At 32.9% G+C, this 26,414-nt stretch overlaps 1 protein-coding gene across 7 annotated transcripts in view; it reads left to right on the plus strand.

Moving 5' to 3' along the window:
- Positions 1-375: 375 nt before the first annotated feature.
- LIN28B (lin-28 homolog B) overlaps positions 376-26,414 on the plus strand; it is a 140,630-nt gene continuing 114,591 nt past the window's right edge. For 3 of the 7 annotated variants that reach the window (XM_007484373.3, XM_007484375.3, XM_007484377.3), the window contains exons 1-3: positions 376-673; positions 9,691-9,739; positions 18,714-18,901. In XM_007484373.3, the coding sequence (XP_007484435.1) occupies positions 9,703-9,739; positions 18,714-18,901 (225 nt within the window). In that variant the 5' untranslated portion in view covers positions 376-673; positions 9,691-9,702. Of the gene's footprint in view, positions 674-9,690; positions 9,740-17,032; positions 17,941-18,713; positions 18,902-26,414 lie in introns of those variants that run through there. The other 4 variants (XM_056818628.1, XM_007484376.3, XM_007484374.3 and 1 more) reach the window with 4 other exon arrangements.

The raw sequence follows: 26,414 nt of genomic DNA on the forward strand, positions 1-26,414 counted from the left end.
AGAGAAAACGAGAAATAGGAGACCGCCGGTGCTCCACCCGCAAACTCCTTAATCCCGCCCGCCTCCACCCCGCTAACTCTCCCAGCCCAAAAGAATGAATGGAGAGACTTCAATCTCGCGCGCCCCTTCCAGACAGCCAATCAAGAGGCTGGGCCGGGCGGTGGGCAGGTGTGCGCGTGCCGCTGCCTGACGCAGAGCTCGAGCTGTTAGTGTCTGGTGCTGCCGCCGCGTCTCACAACCTCCTCCTGACTGACTCCCTGGCCCTCCTCCCCCTCCACTCCCTGCCAGCCTGTCCGCCTGCCCGCCCCTCTCCAGGCGGCGGCGGCAGCAGCATCGGCGGCGGCGGCAGCGGTGACAGCGGATGCAGAGCTCCGCAGCCTTGAGCCGCTTTCGCTTCTCTCTTCCCCGCCTCACGATGTACTATTGACCCTACTGGCCTCAGTCCTCAGCCCGCACCAATTCTCCTACCCTTTGACATCCCCACCCCTCGACTTCCCCTAGTCCTATTTCAATCGCCCCTCTTCATTCCTCTCTGGAAGGGATTAAAATACGGGCTCCTTCCTCCCACCCCAGTCCTCCCGAATTACACGCACACACAGATACGCACAGATACACAAACACGCACGCAAACACTGACACACAGAGTTAGCAGCGCGACCATGAGGCCCGGGAGGTAAGCAGTACCATTTACCCGCCCTCCTCCTCTTCCTCTTCTTCCTCCTGCTCCTCCTCTTCTTCCTCTTCTGCCCCCTCCTCCACTACCCCCTCCGCCCTAGTCGCTATGTCTGTGACTAAGTGTGTTCGTGTGTGTGTGCGCGCGCGTGGGGGGTGTGTGGTGTGTGTGCACGCGCGTACATTCTCAGGCTGTAGAGTTTGGCACGTGAGTCGCGTCGAGGTGGGCAGCTCGAAAAGGAGAATGGAAGACCCAAAAGAGAAGGATGAACGGAAGGGCGAAGGGGGCGGGGGCGGGGATCGCCATTAAAAAAAAAAGTGACAAATCTGCCCAAGCGTTGAAATGGTTCTTTCCCCCTCCTGATTTATTGCCCTTGTGTTGTCATTAAATATGCTGCGTGGGTCGATGTACTTCCGGGTTCACACCTTTTTTTTCCCCTTCTTTACTTGCACCTCTGGGCTTTGGGCTGCTGCTGGAAGAACAGATGTTGTATGAGAGCAGCTGTAAAGTTACAGCTTCAATGCCGTCCCTTTCGCAGCCTAAGGTGCAACATCTTTAGAAGGGTGTGGGGCTGCTTAATTTCTTTTGGAAAGAAAGGGGCGGGGGCCGGGGGCCAGGAGGTGGGGTGAGGGAAATGATGGGGAAAAGAGGAAGGAAAAGAGAAGGGAAAAGAGAAGTATTTCGGGAGAATGAGGCAGACATTTGAAACTTCATTTGAGCTTTGGAAGCATCGAGATGATGGTACCAGTGAGAACCAAAGAGATTTCATTAACTTACTAACTCCCAGGTCAAAGTAAAGCCTCTACTTGGAGGGATTTGCAGTGACATTACAGCGACTGGACACCAGGGGGCGTCCAGCCCATCTCTTTATTCTCACTCCTTACAAATAGATCTGCTTTGTATCAGAAAGCGGCTGGGAAAAATTTATGCGCAACGTATAGGAGATGTAAATGCATGAATTAAAATAAAGGACTTGGGAGACTGGGAGGAAGATGAAACCGGATTTTGAATTGGTTTCAAAAGGAGAAAGCTAAAGAAGAAATGGCATGCTTGCAAGATGTTACTGATTTGAACGCATTGAATACGGATGCTCTCTGAGGATTTGTGCTTTCCAAACTGTTTTTTTTTTAATTGAACGTCGGTAATTATTCAGTATTTTTTAGGAAGCATTTTATATTATGCTTATTTCCTTTTCTCATAAGCCGATTTCTTAAATGTAAGTAATAGTAAGTCCGCCATTTTGAATTGTTTCATGTAACACAGAATGAAATCTTAGGTCACTCCCTGTGTTTCTTTGAATTTCCCCTCAGTTCTTTCTGTGTTTTTTCCCCCTGATACATATAGATTCTGTAAGAATACCGGAGACTATTACATTCCTTTGTAGACATAAATCTGTGAAGATGTTTATTTCAACAACTGTATTGTTAATGGAATGCAATATAAGGGAAAATAAATTGCATTTAAAATCAATGAAATTTTTGTTTTCTACTCATGAACATTGTGAAAGTGTCCATAACAGAAAAATTGGCAATTTTATTTTGTGAATTAGTGTTATGAGTAATTTTAAATTATACTGTTACTAGAGGAAGGTGACAATTGAAATGGATTTTTATTGTGGTCATGAAAATGCTCCATATTTCATTCCTTGTGCTGATAATTTATGTGTTTAAATAGACAATAGGATAACAACAAACCATTTAGACATCTATTACTACTTGAAAAAAATTATTAAGTCCAAAGGTAGACTTTTAAAATATCAGAATTTTATTCAATTTTAGAAAATCTTTCAAAGGTTTTTCCTAAGATTGAAATTCTGTCAAATGCTTGCCTTGGTTATCAGCTCCAGATTAGCTGGTAAATTATTTAATAGTAAGATTAGGGCAAATATTTTTTAAATTGAAATGATCAGTCTTCAAAATTAAACAAATTAACAATTAAACACTTCTTATATTTTGGAGCAGAGCTTGTCTCCTTTAATTCTTTATCTCAGCATGTGTGAAATAAGGTAATCCATTGTATGTAAAGGGCTTTAGGAATTAAACTGGCACATGGCCTCTTTCTGACACTTAAAGGGGGGATGGGACAATAAATAAAATAGTTTATTTTGAAATTTCAATTCTTTTGGAAATTTTATCATCATTGTTTCATAATAAATTGTCACCAGAATTTAAGGAAACAGGACAAACAGTTGCAGCTATCACATGTTGCCTACCCTACAGATTGTCATTATGTAGAACTATTTCAATTTGTTAGATATTTAAATAATTTACTTTTTGTTAATAATTGCAAGACTGGAATTGTTTTTTTTTCTTACATTCTGTTGTAATACATGTTGGAATCATGATGAATACATGAAAACATGATGAACATTGAGAATGAAAATTTTGTACTAGTTGTTGGAAAAATTATACAGTTAACCATGATTTTGTAAGTGTAGCAGTGTGTGATGAGTTTTAAAATGCTAATATTCTAATGTATCCCTCTTAAAATTGCTGTTTTTTATTTATGTAACAATATAAATATTCAGAATATAAAATGTTCAAATTCCACCAAGAACTCTGGTAAATACACTGATTGTAATTTTTTTTTTCTATACTGTGCACAAAGATAACATTAAACAGTGTTTATCTGTTGGAGAATAAGATAATTCATACTACTGATAATTTAAGTTTTCTGCTGTATGAAAAATATTGCTATGGTAGTTTCCAATTAAAGATTAAGAAACATAAATTTTAGGACAAACATGTAAAATATGCTTCAGATGTGGAAAATATCTCCCTAAAACTGATTAAGTTGTTATACACATGTATCAGATTGTGTTATGTTAGAAAATACTTAACAAGAAATTATCTTTTTTTCCTAGGCCCATGTTTTAATTGAATAAAAATATATAGGATTAAATGATGAGCTGTAATTAGATTTTAAACTGCTTATTCCCATGGCAAGGTAAAGATAGCCAGAGGATGTTTGTTTGTTTGTTTTGGGAGGTTTTTCTGGAGTAGACTTTAATTTTCTTTTATAGTCCTATGATCCAGAAATATGATGTGTCATTTGGAGGAGAAGAAGGGAGTAGGAAGAAATTGGATGGAGGAGAAAACAGAAAGGTTTACTGTTCAAAGGCTAAGTATGTAAAAACTGATTATTATTTTTATAGAGAAGATATTTTCTTTACTAGTAAAGATTACTTGTAATTTTTTTAATTTAAATTTTATAAAATAAGTCACTGGCTCAACAAGGACATCAATGGTGATTATTTACTTTTTAAGTGTTTTAAATTGATATGCATCTCCAGACAGTTGTACTTTATACAAACTACCATTTATTTAGAAAATTCATTCACATACATGTATAGTGGTATTGTGGAGGAGCTCCTCCTATGACATAATGACATTATATGATGTCGCTGACCGGAGTGCTGAATCAAGACAGCCAGCCATATTGATCACTACTAAATCCAACTGAAAACAGTCTAAAGTTCTATGGAGATTCAGATGGTACAATAACTGTAGTAAGATACACACACACACACATACATACATATTCACACATTTATCTTGCATATCCCATATGTGTATGTATGTGTGTATATATCTGTATTTCTTTTATCTCTGTTGAACCATGCATCAATGTAGTGACTATGATGAACAAATTTGATCACACTGAAAATATGTCAATTTACTATATCATTTTGATATTGAGAGGGGTCAATAAAATCAATGGGATCAATATTGGGGTTTTTTCTTGTTCTGAAACCTGTCACTTGAAGATGTAATGACCCTATATGAAAATTTCACATTCTTAATTGTGAGACTATGAATTTAAGGATGAGTTTTTGTTTTTGCTAATTTCTCCTGCTGGATAAGATTTTGAAAAGATATCAAAGGTATCTCAAAAACATCATCTCCAAAATTAATTTAAATTAGGAAATCATCTATGAAGTAGGACATTTCATTCAGTATCTAACAATAAATGAAACTGTTAAAGGTAGAAGAAAGTAAATATAACTTTAATACAAGTTTTTTCTCTGCTTTAATATTTACAAGTCAGGAGATTCCACTATGTTTATTTACCTAGAAACAAAATTTAACAGTGTAGATATGTTGTTCACTTTTTGGACTCATGCTAACATAGAAAGATTACTTGAAAAGCAAATTATAATGAATTAAACCTTTTAATACGAAGGTAGTAAATTTTTAAACACAATTTTATTGACATTCTACTTCTAAAAATAGGAGGAGTTGATATGCAGGATCATCAAATTAAAGGTCAAAGGTGATAAACCAGGACAAAGGTCATGCAGCTCATTTTCAAGCAATCAGTTTCTAGTTGTTTTTTTCTTAGCTGAACAAAAGCTTAATTATACAGAAAAGAGGTTGGTAGTGTTAAATGATCAATTATAATTACAGAAAATATTTTGCAACATATACTAGAGAATATTTATAGTCTAACAGTGGATTTAAAGTTCTCAAGTCTTATTTCTAAGAGGATAAAGTCTAAATCATTCCTTAATTTCAAAAAGTAAAACTTGAAATTAAGATATCATTATTTAAATCTCCATATATATGATATATAATTTGTGGATGACATTTTAAGTGATAGAATACCATAGCTTTTATGTTCTCTTTTTTTAATCAACATTTATTTCTTGATTCTTTCACATTGTTTTATTTAGGACTTACCAAAATATTTAAAAGAAAGTATTTTGCATAGTTATTATTTATAGCTTTAAAAAACAAATAAAGTGTACAGGACCATTTTTAACACATTATGTCAGCTAGTTACAACCTTGACATTTATTAATGTGATAAATAATTATTGCTGTATACATTGTCAGTGAAATCAAGATGAGATAATGAAAACTTTTTATATATAAAATGTCTATGGAAAATGCTTGAGTACATTAAAAGTGGTTCTCATTTACTTGTTCATTTCATGTTAATAAAAAAGTGGTTCTCAATTACTTATTCATTTCATGTGTCAATAAGAATCAAAATAACACTTGAACAAAATTATGTGCAAAACAAAATATTTTTGTTAACTTGGCAATTCAATGAAATTATTTCTAATTTTACTTGGCAACTTTTTTTGTTATTATTTTCCAAAAGGCTACTTAATTTAAAATTTGATCTTCAAATGTACTAGCTATTTTTTAAAAAGGGATTTTTGCATTTATTTTGCCCTTTATCTTAGAAATCTAACACTTCTTTCTTTGTCTCATTTTACCTCTACTCCCAGTGATCTGAACAATTACTCAGTTGGAAGCTTTATCATATAAAACTATTGTTTCTTGTGGTGAAAAATGCAAAACATTTGCATGAGCAAAACCAACTGTGTAAGCCCATTTGCATTTTAACATACAAATTTAAGTTAAAAGAGAATTATGACTATCAAATGATCATTTATGCCTTGGGCAATTTCTTTAAATATGCCTGTTGACTTAGATTCAGTTTCCTGGAGAGTAAGCCTTTATTTTCCAGCAAACTCTTATTCATAACCACAATTTAAAAGCAAGACCTGTTTTCAGAGGTATTCATATCTTATGTCAGATTAACTGAAATCAAATTTGTAGAGCTGTCAAGAAAATTAAATTTTATGTGGTAATTCACCAATTCTACAAATATCACTATTATTTGCAATTAAATGCTTTACATGATATAGATGGAAAGCAAATACTTCTGAAAGATAAAAATGAATGTACCCCTGGAATGAGTTTTCAGAAATTTTCAGCATTTCAAAGTACCAATAATTTTTATACCCTTCCTATTTCTTTTTCAAAGTAAAGTAATTATCTAAATCTATAGGGAAAATATGTTAAAAATAAAGAATAATCAAGACAGTCCACTGCTTTAACATTTAAGTTACTCCTTATTTCTTTCACACATCACATTCCTAACAAACAAGGTCACCCTTTTGTGTAAGTTACCATTCTGTGTCTATGATGGCTATCAAATGATATTTTCAGTTGTATCTAAATGCAGTTCAGTTTTCACTCTTCAACAAGAGAATAATGAATATATGGATTATAATTTTACAAAATAAATTTTTAAAAAGTCAGACTTGAAAATGACAGCTATTGTATAATGAATAATTTGCATTATGGCAATTGAAACTTATTATAACATGTACTTGCATATACATTAAATATTTAAAAACATCTTTACATTTCTAACTAAATGTATGAACTTTTTTGGTAGGAAGAGCAACAGTTCCCATTAAGTGCAAATATTAATTCTTTCTAGTATTCTCCAAAGTATGCTTATAGACCATGCTTAATTATTTTAAACTTAAATTAACATTTTAATGAATGGTGTGCTTTGTATTTTTCTTTTTGAATACTTTTGTTATGCCATTTCATATGTAAAAGGTTGTATTCTTTTTTAATATTTTGGCCAGGAAAATATGTTTTTAATTCTATTATTTGATATGGTGACAGTTAATAATTAGTCACCAAAACCAGATTTTTGGCACATGCATTTACCTTATTCTGGAAAATACTGTTGTTAGTTAAAACCCTTCCCTCCTAAAGATTGTTCAAAATGATTTTAGAAATTCTGGTTTTTGACATTTATCATGAAATAATTTGTTTCTTGGGTATTCCCTTTTCCTTGAAGATACTAAATGCTTTTTTGCTGTTTGCAGAACTGGTTTCTACTTGGTATATTTTTACTGGTGTTCCTGGAAACAAAAATCGCCATTAGACATTAGCATTTGATAATAAAATTTAATAATATTAAATACTGCCACTGTAGTAACCATATAAAATAATGCTCATGTACATGCAAAGTATCAAGTGTTAGCCAATTATACTGCATATTTTCAACACTATGATATACATACTTCAGGTCTGAAAGTAATGCATCAATGCAAATACATCTCATAGAAAATTAAAATATCTACCATGATGAAAAAATCTTGTTATATAATTTAAAGGATTAATGTAAATCATAGGAATTTGTGCAGACCTAAGTAGTTCTGTGTATTTAAAAAAGAAAGTACATCACATCACATGTAGCAGTAAACCATACCTATATTTGCATAAATAATTGAAAAGTTATTGGTTATTTACATTTTTAATATTTTGGTTAAGATCTCAAATCATAACATTTTTCTATGTAAGATCAGATATTTACTTAGAAATAAAACATGTACAAATATTTAAACCATAAACTATCTTTTAAGTAAATAAGGTAAAAAATAGTGAATGTTATTATTAAATGTATTCAGTACATTTTGGGATTTCAAAAACTTTTAATTTTTACTTTTAAATTTTGTGGTGAGTGTGAATCTCAAAAGACTGACTGGTAGTTTTCTATTTAATATATCTTGCTGAAAGAACACTGAAGTTCAATAATTTAATAATTTTAATGTCTGTTTCAAATGGGTTTGCTTTCTTCAACCTACTTATGATTATAAAGGTCACATTAAAAAGTTTTCTAAGTTATAAGCATAACACAGAAATCATAGTGAGATTCCCTTGTTAATAATTCTAGGGTTAAATTAATTTCAAAATGGAAAGAGGCTATGTTCAAATACAATACTATATTTTAAAAGAGAAAAGAATAGTTTACTATAGACTGGCCCATCTTTTGCTGTTAAAAGACCAGGGATAAACTGAGAAGGATTTAATCTATATTGGTTTGAGACTCAGAAACCTTCTATTCACATTTTGCTTCAAACTTTTATGGAGAGGAATTGTCACCCTTTATAGAAAGAGTCCTGGGTCAACATTTAGTATACCTCTCTGCACTTGGAAAAGCCTCTGTTTTCCTTGGTAAGATAGACACCCAAAGATGCTACAAAAATGGTTTCTTTCTTTGAGGAGTTGAAATAGTAGAAATAATGTTTTAAAATCAAGCAAAGGGAGGAAAAAACATATATGGCTGGAGAAGGTGAGCTTGTGCATGTTCAAACAAAATAATTTTCTGTGTCTTAAATGAACTCTACAACCTGAGTAAAAAGTATTGTGCAATAACCATCCTGAGTGCTTTTTGCCATTTACTATTCCTTATTGCTGAATGGCTTTTAGGAAGTGAGAGTGAAGGGAGGGAGCACATTTTATTGGACTGTGATGTCTTCTACATTGGACACAATGGAAAATGTACTCTAAATTACACTAGTTCTATTACATTAATAAACTTGTTCCCAGTTTTAGAATAATAATTTTTTATTTTTTCAAATTTTGCATAGTATACAGTTAATATCTTTGGATAATTTATTACTGTCACCTAATAGGTAGAATTTTTCTTTTAAAATATATAAAAGGAATTGTGACATCCAGTTTGGGTAGTATGTAAAAAAACTTGGATTTTCAATAGATTTCTTTTAAAATGTGTTTGAAAGGAAATAAAAGTCAAATATGGTTGCTATCATTTGATATGTTGTAACCAGGAGCCAGACCCTTATCCTTTGAGTGTCTTAGATTTCTCATCTATTAAAAACAAAGATAAAACCTGCGCTACCAACCTCATCTTTAATACTGAGTTTTAATTAGGAAATCCACTTAAAGCATTTTGCAAATCTTATAACACTATATAAAATGCCAGCTATTTATTCTGTGTTGAGCTATACACATGTTAAACTTGTAAGTTATTGAATTATTGTTTGAAATGAAATATAATATTATAATAATATAATAAATAATTATTAGTTAATAAGTAAGGAGAAAACAGTTTTGATTTTTTAGGTAATTTGTGTCTTTTGACCACATCATTAATTGTATAGTGCTAATAAAATAAAAACCAAATTAAAGAACCTTGTTTACACAATTCCTTTTAACTGGAAAATGCAAGGCAAGGTGCTGCATTCCCAGTTTGATTGTTATACCAATTGGTTATCTAATTGTGGATTTGATGAGCTAGGTAAGTCTTAAACAGTTAAAAAGTTTACAGGTCACTTCACAGAGTCAAAGCCTTGACATTTTATGGCCTTATAATGAGCCGTTAAGTTGGGGAAGAGGCAATTAAATAGGGTGCACTGGTAGAATGAATAAAGTTCTGACTTGAACTCTCTAATTTCAGGTTCCTCAGAAGATGATGAGGTCATTCCAGAAGGTTTCTTCAAGCCCAGGTTAGTTTTTGTTTGTTTTTTAGTGTTTAACTTAGCTGAATTTTTTCATGAACTTAGCATGAATTTTTTCAGCTAATTAGCAATTACAGCTTTGAATATTTCTCCTTCTTCCCTTATTATGATATTCTCTTATAGTGGGAAGGAGTAGTAGGTTGGATACCACAGTACACAATTTAAATATAGTATCTCCTAATTTTATTTTCTATGTGACCTTCATCAAGACTTTTAACTTCCTAGACCTATTTTATCAGCAAAATGAAGGGGTTGGAAGAGTAATCTTTGAGGTCCTGTCTAGCTTGGAATCTACAATCATATTATCTCTCAGATCCTGTCCAGCTCTGAAGTCTGTGATACGCACTTGTACTCAAGGTTCTTAACATTTATAGGAATTCCCATATCTCCTTCCTAAAAACTTAAGGGCTACAACTAAGGGGATGCTTGTTAATATTTAACAACCAGCTCTCTGGGTGGTGGTGAGTAAATACTCACACTGAAATTTAACAATATTTGGCTCGCCTAGCCTTTGAACCAATTGAAATCCTACTATTTTTGGAAATTAGTATTCCAATTGCCAAACTTGCATACAAAGACTTCAAGATAAATATTCAAAATGTTAATAGATCTAAGAAAGCATTTTTCATATCACTTTTCAAATCACATTTATGTAGAATTTTAAAGATGAAAAAAGCACTTTCCTTAGGTAAGATGTTGCCAGTATTATTATCAATCTTGTCCTACAAATGAGAAAATTAAAATTCAAAGGGATTAAGTCACTTCTCTATATAATTCAACATTTCAGAGGCGGATGGCAGATGTTGAACCCAAGCTTTTTGGCGGCAAGATTCCATTATACCAGGTTGTAATTAAACTAGAAAAGTGAATTGGCAAGTAATTTGGCCCAACTTGAAAAAAAAAACAACCCAAAATTTTAACGCATATATTAAGGTAAACATTTCCAGACTTAGAGAAAGTTCAACAAGCATTTGTTAAGCATCTACTGTATACCAGGCAGTAGGCTAGAGTTTAGGAGTGCTAAGACCAAAGAGAAACAGTCTCTATTCTCAAGGAGTTTACATTGTGGGGTATTAGACAACTTGTATTCAGACAAGCAAATACAAAACAGGTACAAAGGAAATACAAAACTTTTTCAATGCAGAGGGTACTAATAAATGGGGCAGACCTCCTATACTAGGTACACTTATCATTTAAGGGAGCTACAAATTCTAAGGGGCAGAGTTGAAGCAAGAGACCATTTTATTTTTAAGAATTTGTGCTCTTAAATATAATTGGGAAATACTTAGCAAAATAAATAAAAACGTGATAGAACATAACTATAATAAAAGGAAGCTGTGCTCTTCATTATGATTAGGCTGGTGTAAATGAATGTAAAGCTTGATTTTTGTACACTTTGTTGTATTGAGAAGCAACATGTGTTAGTGCAAAAAGCACTTGACTAAGGTCAGAAGTCTAAGTTTAAATGCTGGCTTGAGTTCATATTACTCTCTATTTATGGAATGAGCAAATCACTTCAACCTTTTAAAACCTCAGTTGTCCAATCTATAAAATGGGGATAAAGATCCTACTTTACAGGGTTGTTAGGAATATACTTAGCAAACTTTAAAGTGCCACAGAAATAGTAATTATTGTATTCTAGAAATAACAAATTATATGTAATGCTTATTCATACAAGAGAAATTTCAGTTTATGATAATATGCTTGATGAATTTGTCTGACTTCTCCAGATAAACTCAGTTCCACTTCTACAAGCCATAACCGTAGTGCTATGGGCCAGCAGTGAGTGAAAGCATCAAACACAAGTGCAATTAAAGGGAGGTTATCTCTTGTGATAGTTCCTTTGACTGGTTTATCAAATTAATTAGCAAAAATGAATTAATGAACACCAAGAGATGTAATGATTCTAGGTGTTAAGGAATCTAATGTTTTAGAGTTGAGCATTTGATACAAATGTTTCTTTTCCTACTTAAAAGATGGCAGAGTTTTTCTTTTTTGGGTTTTCTTTTCTGTTTTATTTTGTTGTGTTTTATTTTGTTTTGTTTATATCCTCTAATGTGGTAGCATGGAAAATCATCATTAAAAAGGAAATTCCAAAGAGCAGCTATAGGGTTTTAATTAATAAAATGTTTTTGCTTTATTGTTTGCTTTCCTGAGAACTGAGCAGGAAAAGTCTGATATATTTAAGATGTATTTTGTATTTACATATTTAAATTGATATATTTAAAATATATAATGTAAATGTAATATGACTCATGATGAAGAAAGTATGTTCTAAGTGAGATTTCTAGAGAATCCCTTAAACTGTTCATCAATTTAGAAAATAGTGCTAATAAAGTTATAACCCAAATTGTTAATTTGTCGGTAGGCTATATATATATGTGTGTGTGTGTATATATATATATATACTGTATTCCCAGTATTAACATAATAATAGAATTTTAGAACTGACAGGGAACTTTAGAAATCTCTTAGTTGAACACCTTCCTTTTACAGATGATGATACTGAGGGCCAGAAAAGTTCATTGATTTAACCAAAGTGATGCAGTAAATAGGATTAAAACCTAGGTCATCACTCACTTTTAAGTCTCTTTTAACTAAATCAGGCTTCTTCCATGTTTCTTAAGGTCTTTATTATCTGAGGCATTGGTTTTCTCTTCTTTCCTGTTTTCTTCCCTTAACATTTCAACTTGTTTTCAGCATGTGTGAATTTCAAAATAATTACCATAAGCCATTAGATAATGTTATTAACAAGCCAGACTCTTTCAGCTAATTATTTTATATGACATAGTTAAGTTTAAAAAATGAGTCTTACTGTCTTTCCCCTTATTTTAACTTAATTTTAATTGATAACACATACATTAGTTTCATATGGTTTTCTACATAATTTTTAAAAAGAAAATTAATGAATCATAACATATAAAGATATTTAATGCCTCCAATATATATCCAATGTGAGAATTATTGACAACATTCCATTTTCCCAACACAAATATGAAAAAAATAAACTTTGAATGCTTCCAAATAATTTTGGTTGTTCAGTGTGTATGGAAGTAGAGAAAATCTGGAATATATTTTAGAGCTTTTTTTAAATGCATTTACCTCCATTTGAAGATAATTCATTATTAAGCTTTAAGACACAATTAAACCTTCTATTAGATATTGAAACATTTTTCAATGTAATTGATCAGAAATTGGAAAATTTTGAGTGAAAGTAATCATAAGATATTTCTCAGTTTGGTTCTAAGAGAAATTAAATTACGCTTGTCATTTCTGTTTTTTAGAGATTAAATTATCCTTTTTTTGCTTAATTTTTTTCATTAACAATTTAATGGAACTATTTTATATTAAGTGCTTATAAATAAAGGGATCTCACTTCCACTTGTTCTTGAGAAACGAGAAGAGTGCAAATAGAATGCATTTTCCCAGACTCAAACTATTATATATGAAGGAAAGGTTTGAAGAAAATTGTTTGATTCAGTTTTTCTTAAAATATGATATGTAAAATTCTTAGTTTAGGCAAATAGTTACAGGTAAATTTAGTCACTTTGCCTTCAGAAGAAGATGTTAAAGAGGAAAGAAAACGAAATTTTGCTTAATAAACAGTTCTCTCAACTGATGCCCTTAGAATACTCCTCTCCGTTGATTACTGTTTACTTGGCTTCATGATTACAAGGTTTTCTAAAAAGATAATTGCTTAGAAATCCCACAAAATGCTCATTGGGACAAGGGAGACAGAGAGGGGGAGTCTCCGGGAGGGACGCTTTGGCTGTGGCGTCATTTAGGCGGGAAAAGATCACGCCGCAGGAAGAAGGGCTCTTTTTAAGGAGAACATTTTCACTTCCTCTCTCCTCTCCATCTCTTTTCCCCCCGACGCTTTTTTCTCCCATTAACCCTCAAAAGCTTTAAGTGGTATTTTTACTTCAAATTAATGGTAGTAGAGATTCATACAGTATCAGTTATCGTTGTTTAGTCATTTTCATTCTTGGCATTGCTGCTGAATTCTTTCCCTATTAATGTAACATCTTCTTCCTGGCCTTACCTCAGGTTGTTTTCTTAAAGTGCCTGTGTTCGTCCCAGGATTTCAAGAATAAAAGGATCCGGTTTTAGGTGATGAACACCTCAAGATAAAGCAAAAGTAGTAAATTCTGCTTAGTGATTGTGGGTGGGGGCAGGGCAGGAGGGAGAGAAGGACTCTTTTGTTTGAGGTTGGGTTTTTTCGGAGTACATCTGGGCAGGGGCAAGAGGCCAAATGTGAAAGTCGTTTAATTAGTGAGAAATGATCACTAGTGATTCTTGGGAAGGAAGCTTTGGAGAATTGTTGGAACTGCTCAACATCAAGAGAAGCAATAGCAGCTGAAGAAAGGAAAAGGTGAACCGCTAGAGAAAGGGGAGAGGAAGTAGCCGGAGCTAGAGGTGCTAGGAAGAGTGCAAGTCAACCTGCCACTCCTGGCGGTGGGTTTCTTTGACCCTGGGGGATCATCTCAGTCAGTCGGAATGAGAAAAGATTTGAGGGTAGTTGGAGGAAGAGCTAGGATCTTGTATTGGCTGCAAACACCGAGGTTTTTTTGGAGGTAGGATAAAACCGATGGAGTTATTAGCAGGAGAGCAGGAGCCCCTCCCTCTAGTTTTAAGAAGAACCAGAGCATTGTTTCTGCCTATAATAGAAGTCACAGTGCACCAGAGAAGAGTTGAAAGTAATGATTGAGCAGTGATAGGTACCTTGTTCGTCTCCTAGCACTGTACTATTGCAGAACGCCACGCAACACAACAAAAGAAAAAACAAACGAAAAAACAACAGCTGGGCTACTTTGAGAAAAGACACTGCCACATGTTTTAAATGGAAAAACCAAATAATCGGGAATAACCAAAATCCATAGCCCACTTTGTCTTTATTACATTATAATTTTCAAAAAGCACGTTGACGATTCCTAGATAGCTACTTGATCTTTATTTCAAAGGATTTTGAAAGAACTGTGATAAATCAAACTAACCAAGAATTTGGCTCTCCTAGATAGAAAACATGCGTTTTGAGTCAAAATCGAGTTCTTTCAGGTATTAAAATAGTCGGAAATGAAAAAAAAATTAAATCCAGAAGACTGCAGGAAGGTGACAAATTGGAAAGTATTCAAGTCGAGCTGTAAGGCGTTCTCGTGTCAAAGAAGCCCCCTATGAGCGTCAAGAGATTGAGTTCAATTTATAAAATAATTTCTCTCTGAAAATCTCTTTGGGGGTGGGGCAATATAATAAATCGATTTAAATAACAGTGACTGCCCGCAAAACAAGTAGTACTGGGATTATTTCCCAAGCCCACTTTCTTTTGTGTGGGAGTGTTTTAAAAGGTATGTATGTGTATTTGCCTTCAATTCTTTCTGAATGAATTTTAGGGGGGGGGGTTCTGAGAGTTCCTAGTTGAAAAGAGCTCTACCTTCTACAAAACTTGAAAGGCCGATGTCCCTCTCAGGAAATGAATGAGTCGATAACATCTGACACCAATGACCAGTCCAGTGAACCCTACCTTAATTCCACTAATACTGGAGGCCCCCAAATCGGGGCAAGTCCGTGTATCTTGTAACTATAGCATTAAACGTGCTTCAGCTGTCTTCGGTGATTGTAGTCTTTTCTTAGCCAATTTTAATCTTAGTCCCCCCTCCCAACTCCATTTTGCAAATTGAGTTTCATCAAACTCAAAACAAAGGAATTAGACATCTGAGTACTAGGAAATTATTTGAGTTCTGCCTAGAAATAGTCTACTATTAAATTTTTTTTTATGCTGGTAAAATGAAAGACCGAAGATAAAGGTATGCTTAACAAAACACCATTTTTATGCATTTTTGGATAGCGCTTTTTTTTTTACAAAGATTTGAGTTTTGTTACTTTTTAACACATTAAATTGCTTTGTCAGAAATGCTTTGTGAATTTTCCTTTTGATTTTTTTCCTAAAGAACTATTTCTTGAGGTTTTGAGAATCAGGTAGTTTTATTAAGAATCAAAATTTAGCTTTCTAGTATACAAAATGTTTTCATGTGAAATAGTATCTGTGGTGTACAAATTATTTGTTATGTATAAACCACTTAATGTAATATAATGACTTTCCTTTCTAAAAATAGTGTATAGTTTGAGAATGCAAAGAAATTAAAACTTTTAATCTTGTTTCAGTTGCCAGATTGCTCGTATTTTTATGCAATTAGTTCCTTTTCACCTTCACCTTAGCTAACTCCTTATCCCTTACAAATTAAAAAAGTAGAAAACTTTGTACAAAAAGAGTAAACCTAGCAAATGAACATTCCTAAACTGGTCAGACTAATAGACGCCACTCCCCTTCACTGCACCCCCCACCCCCAACTGAAAATTACTTAAAAGTTTAGTACAAATTATTTTCATTTCAGATCTGGACACATTGCCACACATTTTTGTCTTCCAAATAGGACAGAGGGGGTGTAATGGGAATCCAATATGTTTTTTTCAGTGGTCCTTATATTAACTAACTACATTTTAGCTTGTGCTATAAACTAAGCTTTAAGAGTTAGGAGTGTGTTAGGCTGAGGAGGGTGAGTTAAGAGGTAGAAAGAGTGGCCTGGGTATGGTGGGGGAGGGGAGAGCTCCGGAACTTATTGAAGGGAAGTAGAGTGGGTAGTTTTTGTGTAAACTGCTTATCTAAGAAAATGGGGGTGGGAGTGGGGGAGGTGGAGAATGGACTTGTGGTTTTGATATTAATAAACGGGAAATATTATTAAGTAAAACAAATATTAGGCTAACTGTTTAATGTCAAAGTCTTTATCCTAATATTTCATAAATGCAGTAGTATTGATGCCAGACTAACCATTTCAATAGCTGAAGCAGTATAAACGGTCCAACGTTTAAGAGGGAATTACATTGAGAGTGAGGCCACCAAATCCGTTAGAAATTGTTCATCTATTTGACTCCACCAATAATGGTGCAGCTTTAAAATGTGGGTGCCCTGGTCAATATTATACCTAATTACCTCCTTTCTCCTGCTCCTCCTATCTCTACTTTCCTCTTTTTCCTGCCCATTCCACCTCCCATTCTCCTTTCTTCATAGTCTTCCCCTCCTCCTCCTTCCCCTTTTCCACTCCCCTTCATTCCCTTTCCCCTCCCCCTTTCTTCTCCCCTCCCTTCTTCTCTCTTCCCCTCCTCCTTTCCCTCCCTCCTCTCTGTTCCTAGGGAACAATCGCCTCTGATTGAGGTTCACTCTTATTCTAGGCTCGAAAACTGGTCTCTTATTTAGGAAGTCATTAATCACATCTCCTCCCCCGGAAAGAGATGGCGGAGAAACCTGTGAAGTACAATTTCTCACTCATCCCCTCCAAAAATGTTACGAAATGCCAAACCCCTACACATTTTCACAGGATTAGGGTGATATCAAGTTTCTGGTGGACTTTTAATTTGAATTTGAAATTATTCAGGGGGATCAAAGAAAGGGGATTCGGGCAATTTCCCTTACTGTTAAAGGTAGATATATCCAATGTTCGGAGTTATCGCGGAGACATAATTTGTTTTGATTAGTTAGAATCTGAACAATTGTATTTTTCTTCTAAACTGACAAGCCATTAAATAACTTATCCTAGTCAAACTTATACCTTTTAAGTATTCTAGTTAGTAGGTAGAAAAATTTAATATTAGTTCCATTGTGTAACTTCCTTACATTCAGTTACGTGTTGTTGCTTTTTTTTAGAATTGTTTAGAAAGCCTAGACTATGCGTGTACAAATATATGACTTATTTGCCTAAATAGATGAATAACAATAAACCTGAATTGTGTTTGAGAGGCATAATTTTAGCCCCCTGATTTACCATAAAGTGTTCCAAATAATCTGTAAGATAACATGTTTCAGTTCTTGTTCATTCATAAATTATTTTGATGTCAGCATAGATGAAATGGCGATTGGTTATCTCTTCCTCTTGCCAACCCCTTAAGGATCCGATGTGAAATTAGTAGCAAGAAAGCATGTAATTGACAAAGTCACGTGTGCTCAGGGGGCCAGAAACTGAGGGAGAGAGAAGGGGGGAAAAATCAAAAGAGGGAAAGCACATTAGACCATGCGAGCTAAATTTGTGATCGCTCAAAATCAAGATGTTAGACTGATGCAGAAGATCACTTCGTTCCAAAGGGAAAGTTTTCATCTCTGGAGTTTGGAGCCGAGGGCCCGTGGGGCAACATGGCCGAAGGTTAATTTTCTTTTCTATTGTTTTACTATGATTTTTTTCCTCTTCCTTTCTCTTCCCCTCCCCCACTCCCACTCTTGCCTGCCTGTCCCCCTCTACTCTTTTGCTCTACCACTACGCATTTACTTCACCCCCCCTTCAGATCTCTCTAGGGGGGGGCTTTCTGCAAACCTATTGTTATAGATCTCCAAAAATGTTTTGTACCGCCCACACTGATTCACAACTTGAAAAGCTTTCTGGGGGCTATTGTTTGAATTGTTCGGGTGTGATTAAGCACAGTTTCAGTTGGTGCACCCGAGAAAACATTAATACACCTGCTCTCTTCCCCCAATTCCTTCCTACCTTTAATCGAAGGTTATTTCTTAGGAGATGCACGTTGCAAAATAATCCTCTTTCCAGCACTATTGCATGTGCAATAACTAGTTATGCAATCTTCCTGGTTTCTCCCTCCTCTCAAAGAGAATAGTTTCGCCGATAAATTCCCTTTGGAATTGGGATCATAAACAAACTATATTCTTGTATACTGTAGTGTAATGATGTGGTTGAAAGATGGAGATAAATGAAAAAATACACATGTATAGAAACATGGGCGCTGCTCTGAACTGGAGGACATTGCAGGTCCCTCCTTTTCAATGACTGCTTACAGCAAATGTGACTCCAAAGATTTTTATAAAGTTTTTCCCTCCCACATCCATAAGTGCTCTTCTGATATTGTAATGTATAGGCATGTGGTATCATTGTAGTAATTCCTTGTGTTTTGTGGTCTTCCATCAAAGGGGGGGCAAGTAAAGGTGGTGGAGACGAACCCGGGAAGCTGCAGGAGCAGGAAGAAGAAGAATCCCAGGTTTTGCACGGAACAGGCCACTGCAAATGGTTCAATGTGCGAATGGGATTTGGATTCATCTCCATGATAAACCGAGAGGGAAGCCCCTTGGATATTCCGGTCGATGTGTTTGTACACCAAGTAAGAACCTTTTTTTTTTATCCCTTTCGTTTCCCCCCTTTGGATTAAATGCGTAATTGTCAGGTTCTGTTCTATTCTTGTACGGCTAATGAACTGTATATTTTCGCCAACAAAAGTAGATTTTATGGTCTTTGGGTCAGCTACTTGAGATTTGCTAAGGAATACGGAAGCTTTGAAATTTCATGGTTCTTGCTTATTTAGCATTTTTAGCCCATAGCAAGATTAATAATGACTTCCCTTAAGGACTGAATAGTAAACCAATATATAAACAAATAACACTACATTCTCTTCTGAGATTATAAGGAAATAGTGTTGGGTTTCTACTGTGCCTCTTTTACACACCTCCCTTCTCTAGCAAAAAGGTCCTTTCCCCTTCTGGGAAAAGTTAGGCATATGTTGAGTCTATTTCAGCTAATGGATGTTACATGTTATTTGACTTTATAATAAGATTAAAAAGTACACTTCTTACTAAGCAGTAATTTTGAGAAAGTTTTATGTAGGGGAATGCTAATGTAGCATTTGGTTATCTGCAGGGTGTAGAAAATAATAGAACCTAGGATACTGTCCCTTTAAGGGAGGGAACTCAAAAAAGCATGTGGCCAGAGGCGGTTCAAGCTTGTAAGTTTAAAATGTGCCAGGCTATGTCTTAAAGTCAATGCCTAGTTGTAGGAATTAGATGTACCACCTCTTTAAATAATCTGGAATCACAACCAAAAAGTCCTAATTTTGTGTCAGAAATAATAATGGTTGCCGCCTTCATTCTACCATAATTTTGTAACTACAAACTATTTGGAACAATAATATCTACAAAATTGCAAGCTTTACTAAAAATCTTTAAAAGAACAGAATTCCTTGAAGTATATAGAAAGCAGCTCTTATAGAAAAGGGAAGGGAGGGGACCAGAACTTGGATCCTTTCTGTTTTGCCATAGAAGCAAAAATAATTGAAAATGTTTTTATTAATAATGTGTTGCTCTGATTACTCAAACCTTCAAACTAGTTAAAGAGTGTATATTCCAAAAATATTTTTTGTTTTTCTTCTTACGTCTTATTTATATATTTGTATGTGTGTTTACTGTTTTGCATATTTATAATAACATTCTATTTTTCTTAAAAAATATGCACACATTTGAAATTAAACAGAGGCAATGGAAACCATAAGAGACATTTACCTTTGGTTTGCAGTCTTATGGTCCTTTTAGCTTCTTTATTGTACTCTAGCATTTTTGTCTTTCAAAAGACTTGGGCATCATTATTGTCTGTTTACATGTGGAAGGATAAGCATAAATTGTGAAAGGAAACAGGATTTCTATACATAAATATATTATGAGTTCATATACAAGCTACTTGATTTTATGCTTCCTGTCCAATATGTGGAAATGAAGCCATCCATTCTGGTTTGTGTGTGTATTTTTTTATCCAAGAATAAGTTACTAAAATAATTGACATCAGTCTTTTTTCTACTCCCATCCCCTTTTAACCTTATTTAGGTTGTTAAATTGTTCTTTACGATCTCATAAATTTGGTTTATAGATAAATGAAAAAAATCTCTTTTGTTCATCATCCCTTTTGTGTGTTTTCCCCTTGTAATATATGTGTGTGTACACACATATATACACATTTTAAAAATACTTACGTTTTAGTGTCGGGATTCTAAAATCATGCAGCCTCCAAGTTTTAAATGACCTAAAGATTACAATTTGAAATATAATTGATAAATATTCTATATTTAGAATTTTTAAACTATTGAAAAGATTTCCTACCAAGTAATAACACTTCAACAGAATCTCTACTTTAATAATATTTTAACACCAAATTTGCTTTCATATATATATTTTATTTACTTGAACTTTTGAAATATTTGGTCTGTAATTCTTGAAATTATATGAATGTATTATGTAAAGTCCTTCTATACAAGGCCTATTATAGCTGTATAGGCCTAAGAAATTTCATAGCAAGCATGAAATTGAAGCGGATATAATGTAATTTATTTTTAAATTTCAATTTGGTTAATGCTTTAGGATTTTTTCTAATAATGTTACCAGTTCAATTGTTGGAGTGTTTATCTTTATTTAACTGGTACTTACCAGAGCCTTACCTTCTCTTCTTGAATCCACTATTCTGTTTAAAACATTTCCTGGCCTGTGTTGGGAGAGAAGTATTCTATTTATATAGGTTGTGAATAAATCATATGACTGACTCTTTTGAAAGAGCCAAAAGCCCTATTGACTTTGACAGGGTCACTATGAGAAACAGTAAGCCTTTAAATGTGATCATGTACAAAGACTACTTGAATATTTACATAAAAGCATTTTGTATGCATTGATATAATTTATAATTCTTTTGTATAATTTTCACCAAACATTTAAAATGTATTTTCCAAACACTATGGCATTTTTAAGAGTTGCCATTCTTTCTTGGTGGTATATGTTTTTGACCAAAAAAACAAAACAAAAACAACCCAGTTATACATGGAAATTATGACAGTCTTTCTAGTTTGTGTTTTTTAATTCACTACCATGACTTGAAAATAAAGTACATTAAGCATCTTTAGCTGGTATCTACTCAAATTAATTAAAGGGGATGCCTGATATTTTGTTAGGTGTTCAAAAATGCTTTTGGGATGAGGTTGTTGGTTTGAAAGGTCTTCTGACCATACTTTTGGAAAGCTTGGATTTGAGAGTTTTATATAATTCATTAGTGAGAATGGGTCTTTGCAGTAATGAAAATAATAAAAATGCCTCCCAAAATACCTTTCTCATATAAAATAAGAATATAAATGATTCTAAGCTTATTGTAATATGGTTTTTCTACCAAAAAGGAAAAGTGTTCACATGCTCTTAAAATGATCATTTGGATATAAAATTGGTGGCATAGGATTACAACACAACTTTCCCCATGAGGGTGTGATGTAATCAATACTGTGCATGTCTTCAGAACTGTTAAGATTATGATGTCAAAATAATATAACATGAGGGGAGTGTTTAAACATTTTTGCTTAAAAAAAGAAAGAAAATTTCAATTAGGTAGTTTTTTATGTTTTACAATGCATGTTTTCATGTGCATATTAACAGTGGTTTTATAATTAATAGCATATTTAATCAGCATTTTAAGATTTTTAAAAGGACATATTTAAGCCTTAAAACTCTACATCACTTTTATACAAACTGATAATTTGTTAGTTGAAAGTCATTGTAGAGAAATGCAATTGAGAGGGCTTTTTTATATAATGAGCCAAAATAAAATTCTGAAAACTCTGTAAGTGGCTGTATATCAGTTGTGATTCAGTTGAAATAGCAGTGTAAGAATCTTAGGGTATATTTATAACTATAGATTTATCTTAAGGTTATTTCATGGATTCCAAAGAATAGAGTTTCTCTGCAAATTATGATAACTTACCTATGTATCCCTAGCAAAGTGCCTTGCACACATAGTAGGCACTTAGTAAATGTTGGTGAAATTTGTTTGTTGAATCAATATTGCCTTATTTCTTATTATTTATTGACTGTAATAAATAAAACCCTCAGAACCAGCATTTTAAGTGACAAGGTGCTATATGTTAAATTGTACAGAAAAGATATCTGAAGCTCATGGTGATTTATGGTATCAATGTTTATAACTAAAAGATTTAAGAAAAAATTGTTTCTAACTAATTTTTGAAATTAATTCTAATGATCTATTATTATTCATTATTGAACCTGGAATGAGTTTGAAAAATTATATCATTACTTGGAACTTTTGAATTATGATACTGAAAAGAAATTTCTATAGTAATTAAATTTAAGAAGTAATTCAGAAAAGGACATTATTACCCCAACTACCAGTTGATATTGTTATCTGGTGTATTGGCTAGTGCTTCAGTTTTGGCATGTTTATTTTCTAAGTGCCATTGCTTTAGCTCCTAAACTAAAATGCATCTTTTGAACTTTATTTTATTAACATGGAGAGGCAGGGATTTGTTGTTTTTAATAGTGGAATATGAGGTCTCTTGCATTTTAACAATGTTTCCAGAATAATTCTTTTCCTTCCCCAAAATACAACATTAAAGATAGCATACACAAACATACTATCACTTATATGAAAGGAGAGATAAAGACAAGACAAATAGAGGGAGGAAAGAGAAAAATAAGTGTTTTCTTGGTATCAGATTTTTGAGCCTTAGTTTATAAATTTGTTTTTTTTTAGAAATCAGCATTTTTAGATTATAGAATAAATTATGCAAGGATATTAACTTTTTTCAGTTGGAAAACCAATTATTTCAGTTATTGTATTAGAGTAGCTTCAAATATTTGCTAAGAATATGAGCTTTGCTCTCTTCTTTTAAATTTAAAATTCATTTAGACAATCCTTTAGTACCTACTGTGTGCAAATCACAGTGCTAAACTATACAAAGATGAGTAAGATCATCTTATCTGAATTATATCTTTAGTAGATGTCAGTTTCTATTTTAAAATTTTGATTTCTGTATAATGAAATTGTTCATTATAAAGTGTTTGTTTTCAGAAAGCATTTTATGTTGCCCTATTTTGCTTGGCAATATATGGAAGATAGACAAATTACAAAATTATTTTAGTATATGATGATTTTTGAAAAAAATTTCAGAATGCTTATTAGTATTATGGGATTTATATTGACCTAATTGTGATTTTGTAATTAGGTACACATGGATACATTTTTAATAACTATTTCACAGGTGGCACAAAAGCTATATGAATATAGCAAATAACTTATACTTTGATAGTTTCTAGAATAATTAAATATTTATTTCAAGTTTCTCATATTGTAATAATTTTTTTAGTATAGTCATTACTAATTTCTAGACTTTTCTGCTTTTGATGTTAAAAACATTTAAATATAGTCTATTTCCATGTAAAAGTTTGATATTCTATCAACTATGTACTGTTTTATTTGACATGCTTTCATATGCATATTAATAGAGGTGTTTCAATTAATGGCATCTTTAATAAATAACTTGTTTTTAAAAGGCCACATTTAAGTAAAAAATTAATATTTTGCTATGTAAACAGATCACATGTTAATTGAAAGAAAAATGACTCATTCTGTTGATTTTTCATTGTAGAGAAATGCAGTTGGTGGTAGATAGTTTGAGTGCTTTAAAGTTATTAAGCAATTAAGTATGTTAGACATACTTCATGAAGCCTTATAAATTTTATTTTTTATTTTTAAATCTATTACAATCCATTTTAGTATTTTTAAATGGTACCTAATTTACTAAGCCTTAAAGATGATTGGCTTAGTCAAGTCTTCTAAAGAATTATAAACAAAATATAGTGTATGTGTTTTACTCTCCAATTCACTTTTATATGTATTTAACATAAGATATTAAAGGAGGCTCCAATGATAGAACAACAGAGCCCTTAATGGTAGAGATAAAGATGTTGGGTTCTTTCCTTGCCAGTTGGGGTATTTTCCATCCTTCTTTTGTGCATTTAATTAGAATTAGTCTTGTTAATCCCAAAGCTTGATTTTGAATTATGTTTACAAGAATTTATTTACAATGTTCAGACTTTTTGTTGGAATTCTTTAAAGAAACTTTATTGTGTCTCCTTTTAACATTTTCCTTATTTCTGTAATTTTTTTCATGACTCATAGCAATAAAAAGACATATCTTTCAAATATGAAAGATTTCACAAACTTCTTACAGACATTATGAGTTTAAAATTTTTAGCCCCTCTTGACCCCTCTGGCATCTTGAGCTCTGGTCAACAATCTTTGGTCAACCAGTTGGTTAGAAACATCTCTTGATACCTATACTTGACTGTGGGAGTGAACTGAATCTTTCCTTGTGATGGTTGCTGCTTTGGGGCAACCAAATTCTTCTTTATGACTACAACTTCATTTCTTCCAATGGATGAGATGACTGAAGTATTTGTATGTAATTTAACAAAGCCTTATAATTTGTGGCTGAGTGATTTAATTGTCTAGTTAACCTAGAATTTTGAAATTTTGACTTTTATGTTATCATACTCAAACACTGGAATTGAAGATGTATATTCGGTATGAAGATTTTACATGGAACTTTTATTAAGTGACTAAATTAAAATAAATATTTTCAAATCCAGTAAAATGTTTTTGTTGTTTTTTTAGTTAGCAGATAATTAATTTCACCACGTAGATTGTTTAAATATATCATTGTGCATCCACATCTTTGTGCCTATAGAGCATGTATAAATTTTAACAACAGAAGTTCAGCAGTGCAGTTTGAATATTTTTTAAGATGAAAAGCTAATAAGACATACTGAAATTGTTTGTTTGCATTCCTCCAAAAATAATTTGATTTAAGATTAATAGCCATCAGTAAATTAAGAATAGATACTTCCATGATAACTGTTGTAAATTTTAAGAAATGCTTAGATAACATCAATAAAAATATATTTATTGAATATTCATTGAATGAAGAGCAGATTTTAAATTGATCTTTATACAGCAAGATATATATTTCAGGAAGAATAAGAAGGAATGAGCATATTCTTGTCATTGTTTCATTTTAATGTAAAAGTACCTGGCAATTTGTAAAGTATTTCCATTAAGTAAATTGAGATTTAGAAATAATTTCTGGGGATGTGTGTGTGTGAAGGAAAGGCTGGTTCTATATATACATATAACTTAATGGTTAGCACATAGTACATCTTCAACAAATACCTGTTAAATGAATGAGTGAAAAATGAAAAAAACTTTTCCCTAGGAAAACCAGAGTTAAGTGATTTTGACACATGCCTATGTTTTGAGAATTACTTTTTCTTTTATATGATACCTTTAATTTAAACAAGCAAAGAGCTACCAAGTCCTTTTGTATATTCTTAACTTTTTTCCATTGAATACTATCTAAAATCAATGGAAATAGTTTCATTACAGTTATTTTTAATAGATAATATAAAGCTATTTGATCTTACGTTAGTGATTATTTAGCACTTGGATTTATCAGTAGGAGTGTAACTTTAAATAATGCTTCTACTAGATATATATTTAATGAAAGAATGAAAAAATTCAACTTTATCTTCAAATATAGATATCTAGATAGACAAAACATGTCAAACATAATTTTTGGAATCTAAACAGTTTTTTCAAAGTTTTTACTTTTAAGGCTATTTGTAATAATTTGGTAGGTAATGAGGGGGAGGAAAGGGCAGGGAGAGGGAAAAAAAGTGAAACCATATTATCTGCTTTGACATAAGAAATGGGTATTTCTTAATTTTGACTTAAATTTTTTCTAGTAAATATAGCTTTAAAGTCATATGTGTATGTATACCTTTCCAAATTTTCTATGGACATTGATACCAGAAATTACTAGAATATATGTTTTTTATGGTATAAGGAGTCAATTGGCATATTTTTACTCATTTAAATATTAATTTACATTTTACATTATTTAAAAATGATTTTTAATTTTGTATAATTGACTTATCAATATTCTCATCTGCTCTCAGAAATTTCCTCTGGTTTTCAGTTACAACAGGTTGTTTACATTAAATTTTGGGAGGAGTTAGATAGAT

This window comes from Monodelphis domestica, chromosome 2 (assembly GCF_027887165.1).
Source record: "Monodelphis domestica isolate mMonDom1 chromosome 2, mMonDom1.pri, whole genome shotgun sequence".
NCBI classification, from domain to species: Eukaryota; Metazoa; Chordata; class Mammalia; order Didelphimorphia; family Didelphidae; genus Monodelphis; species Monodelphis domestica.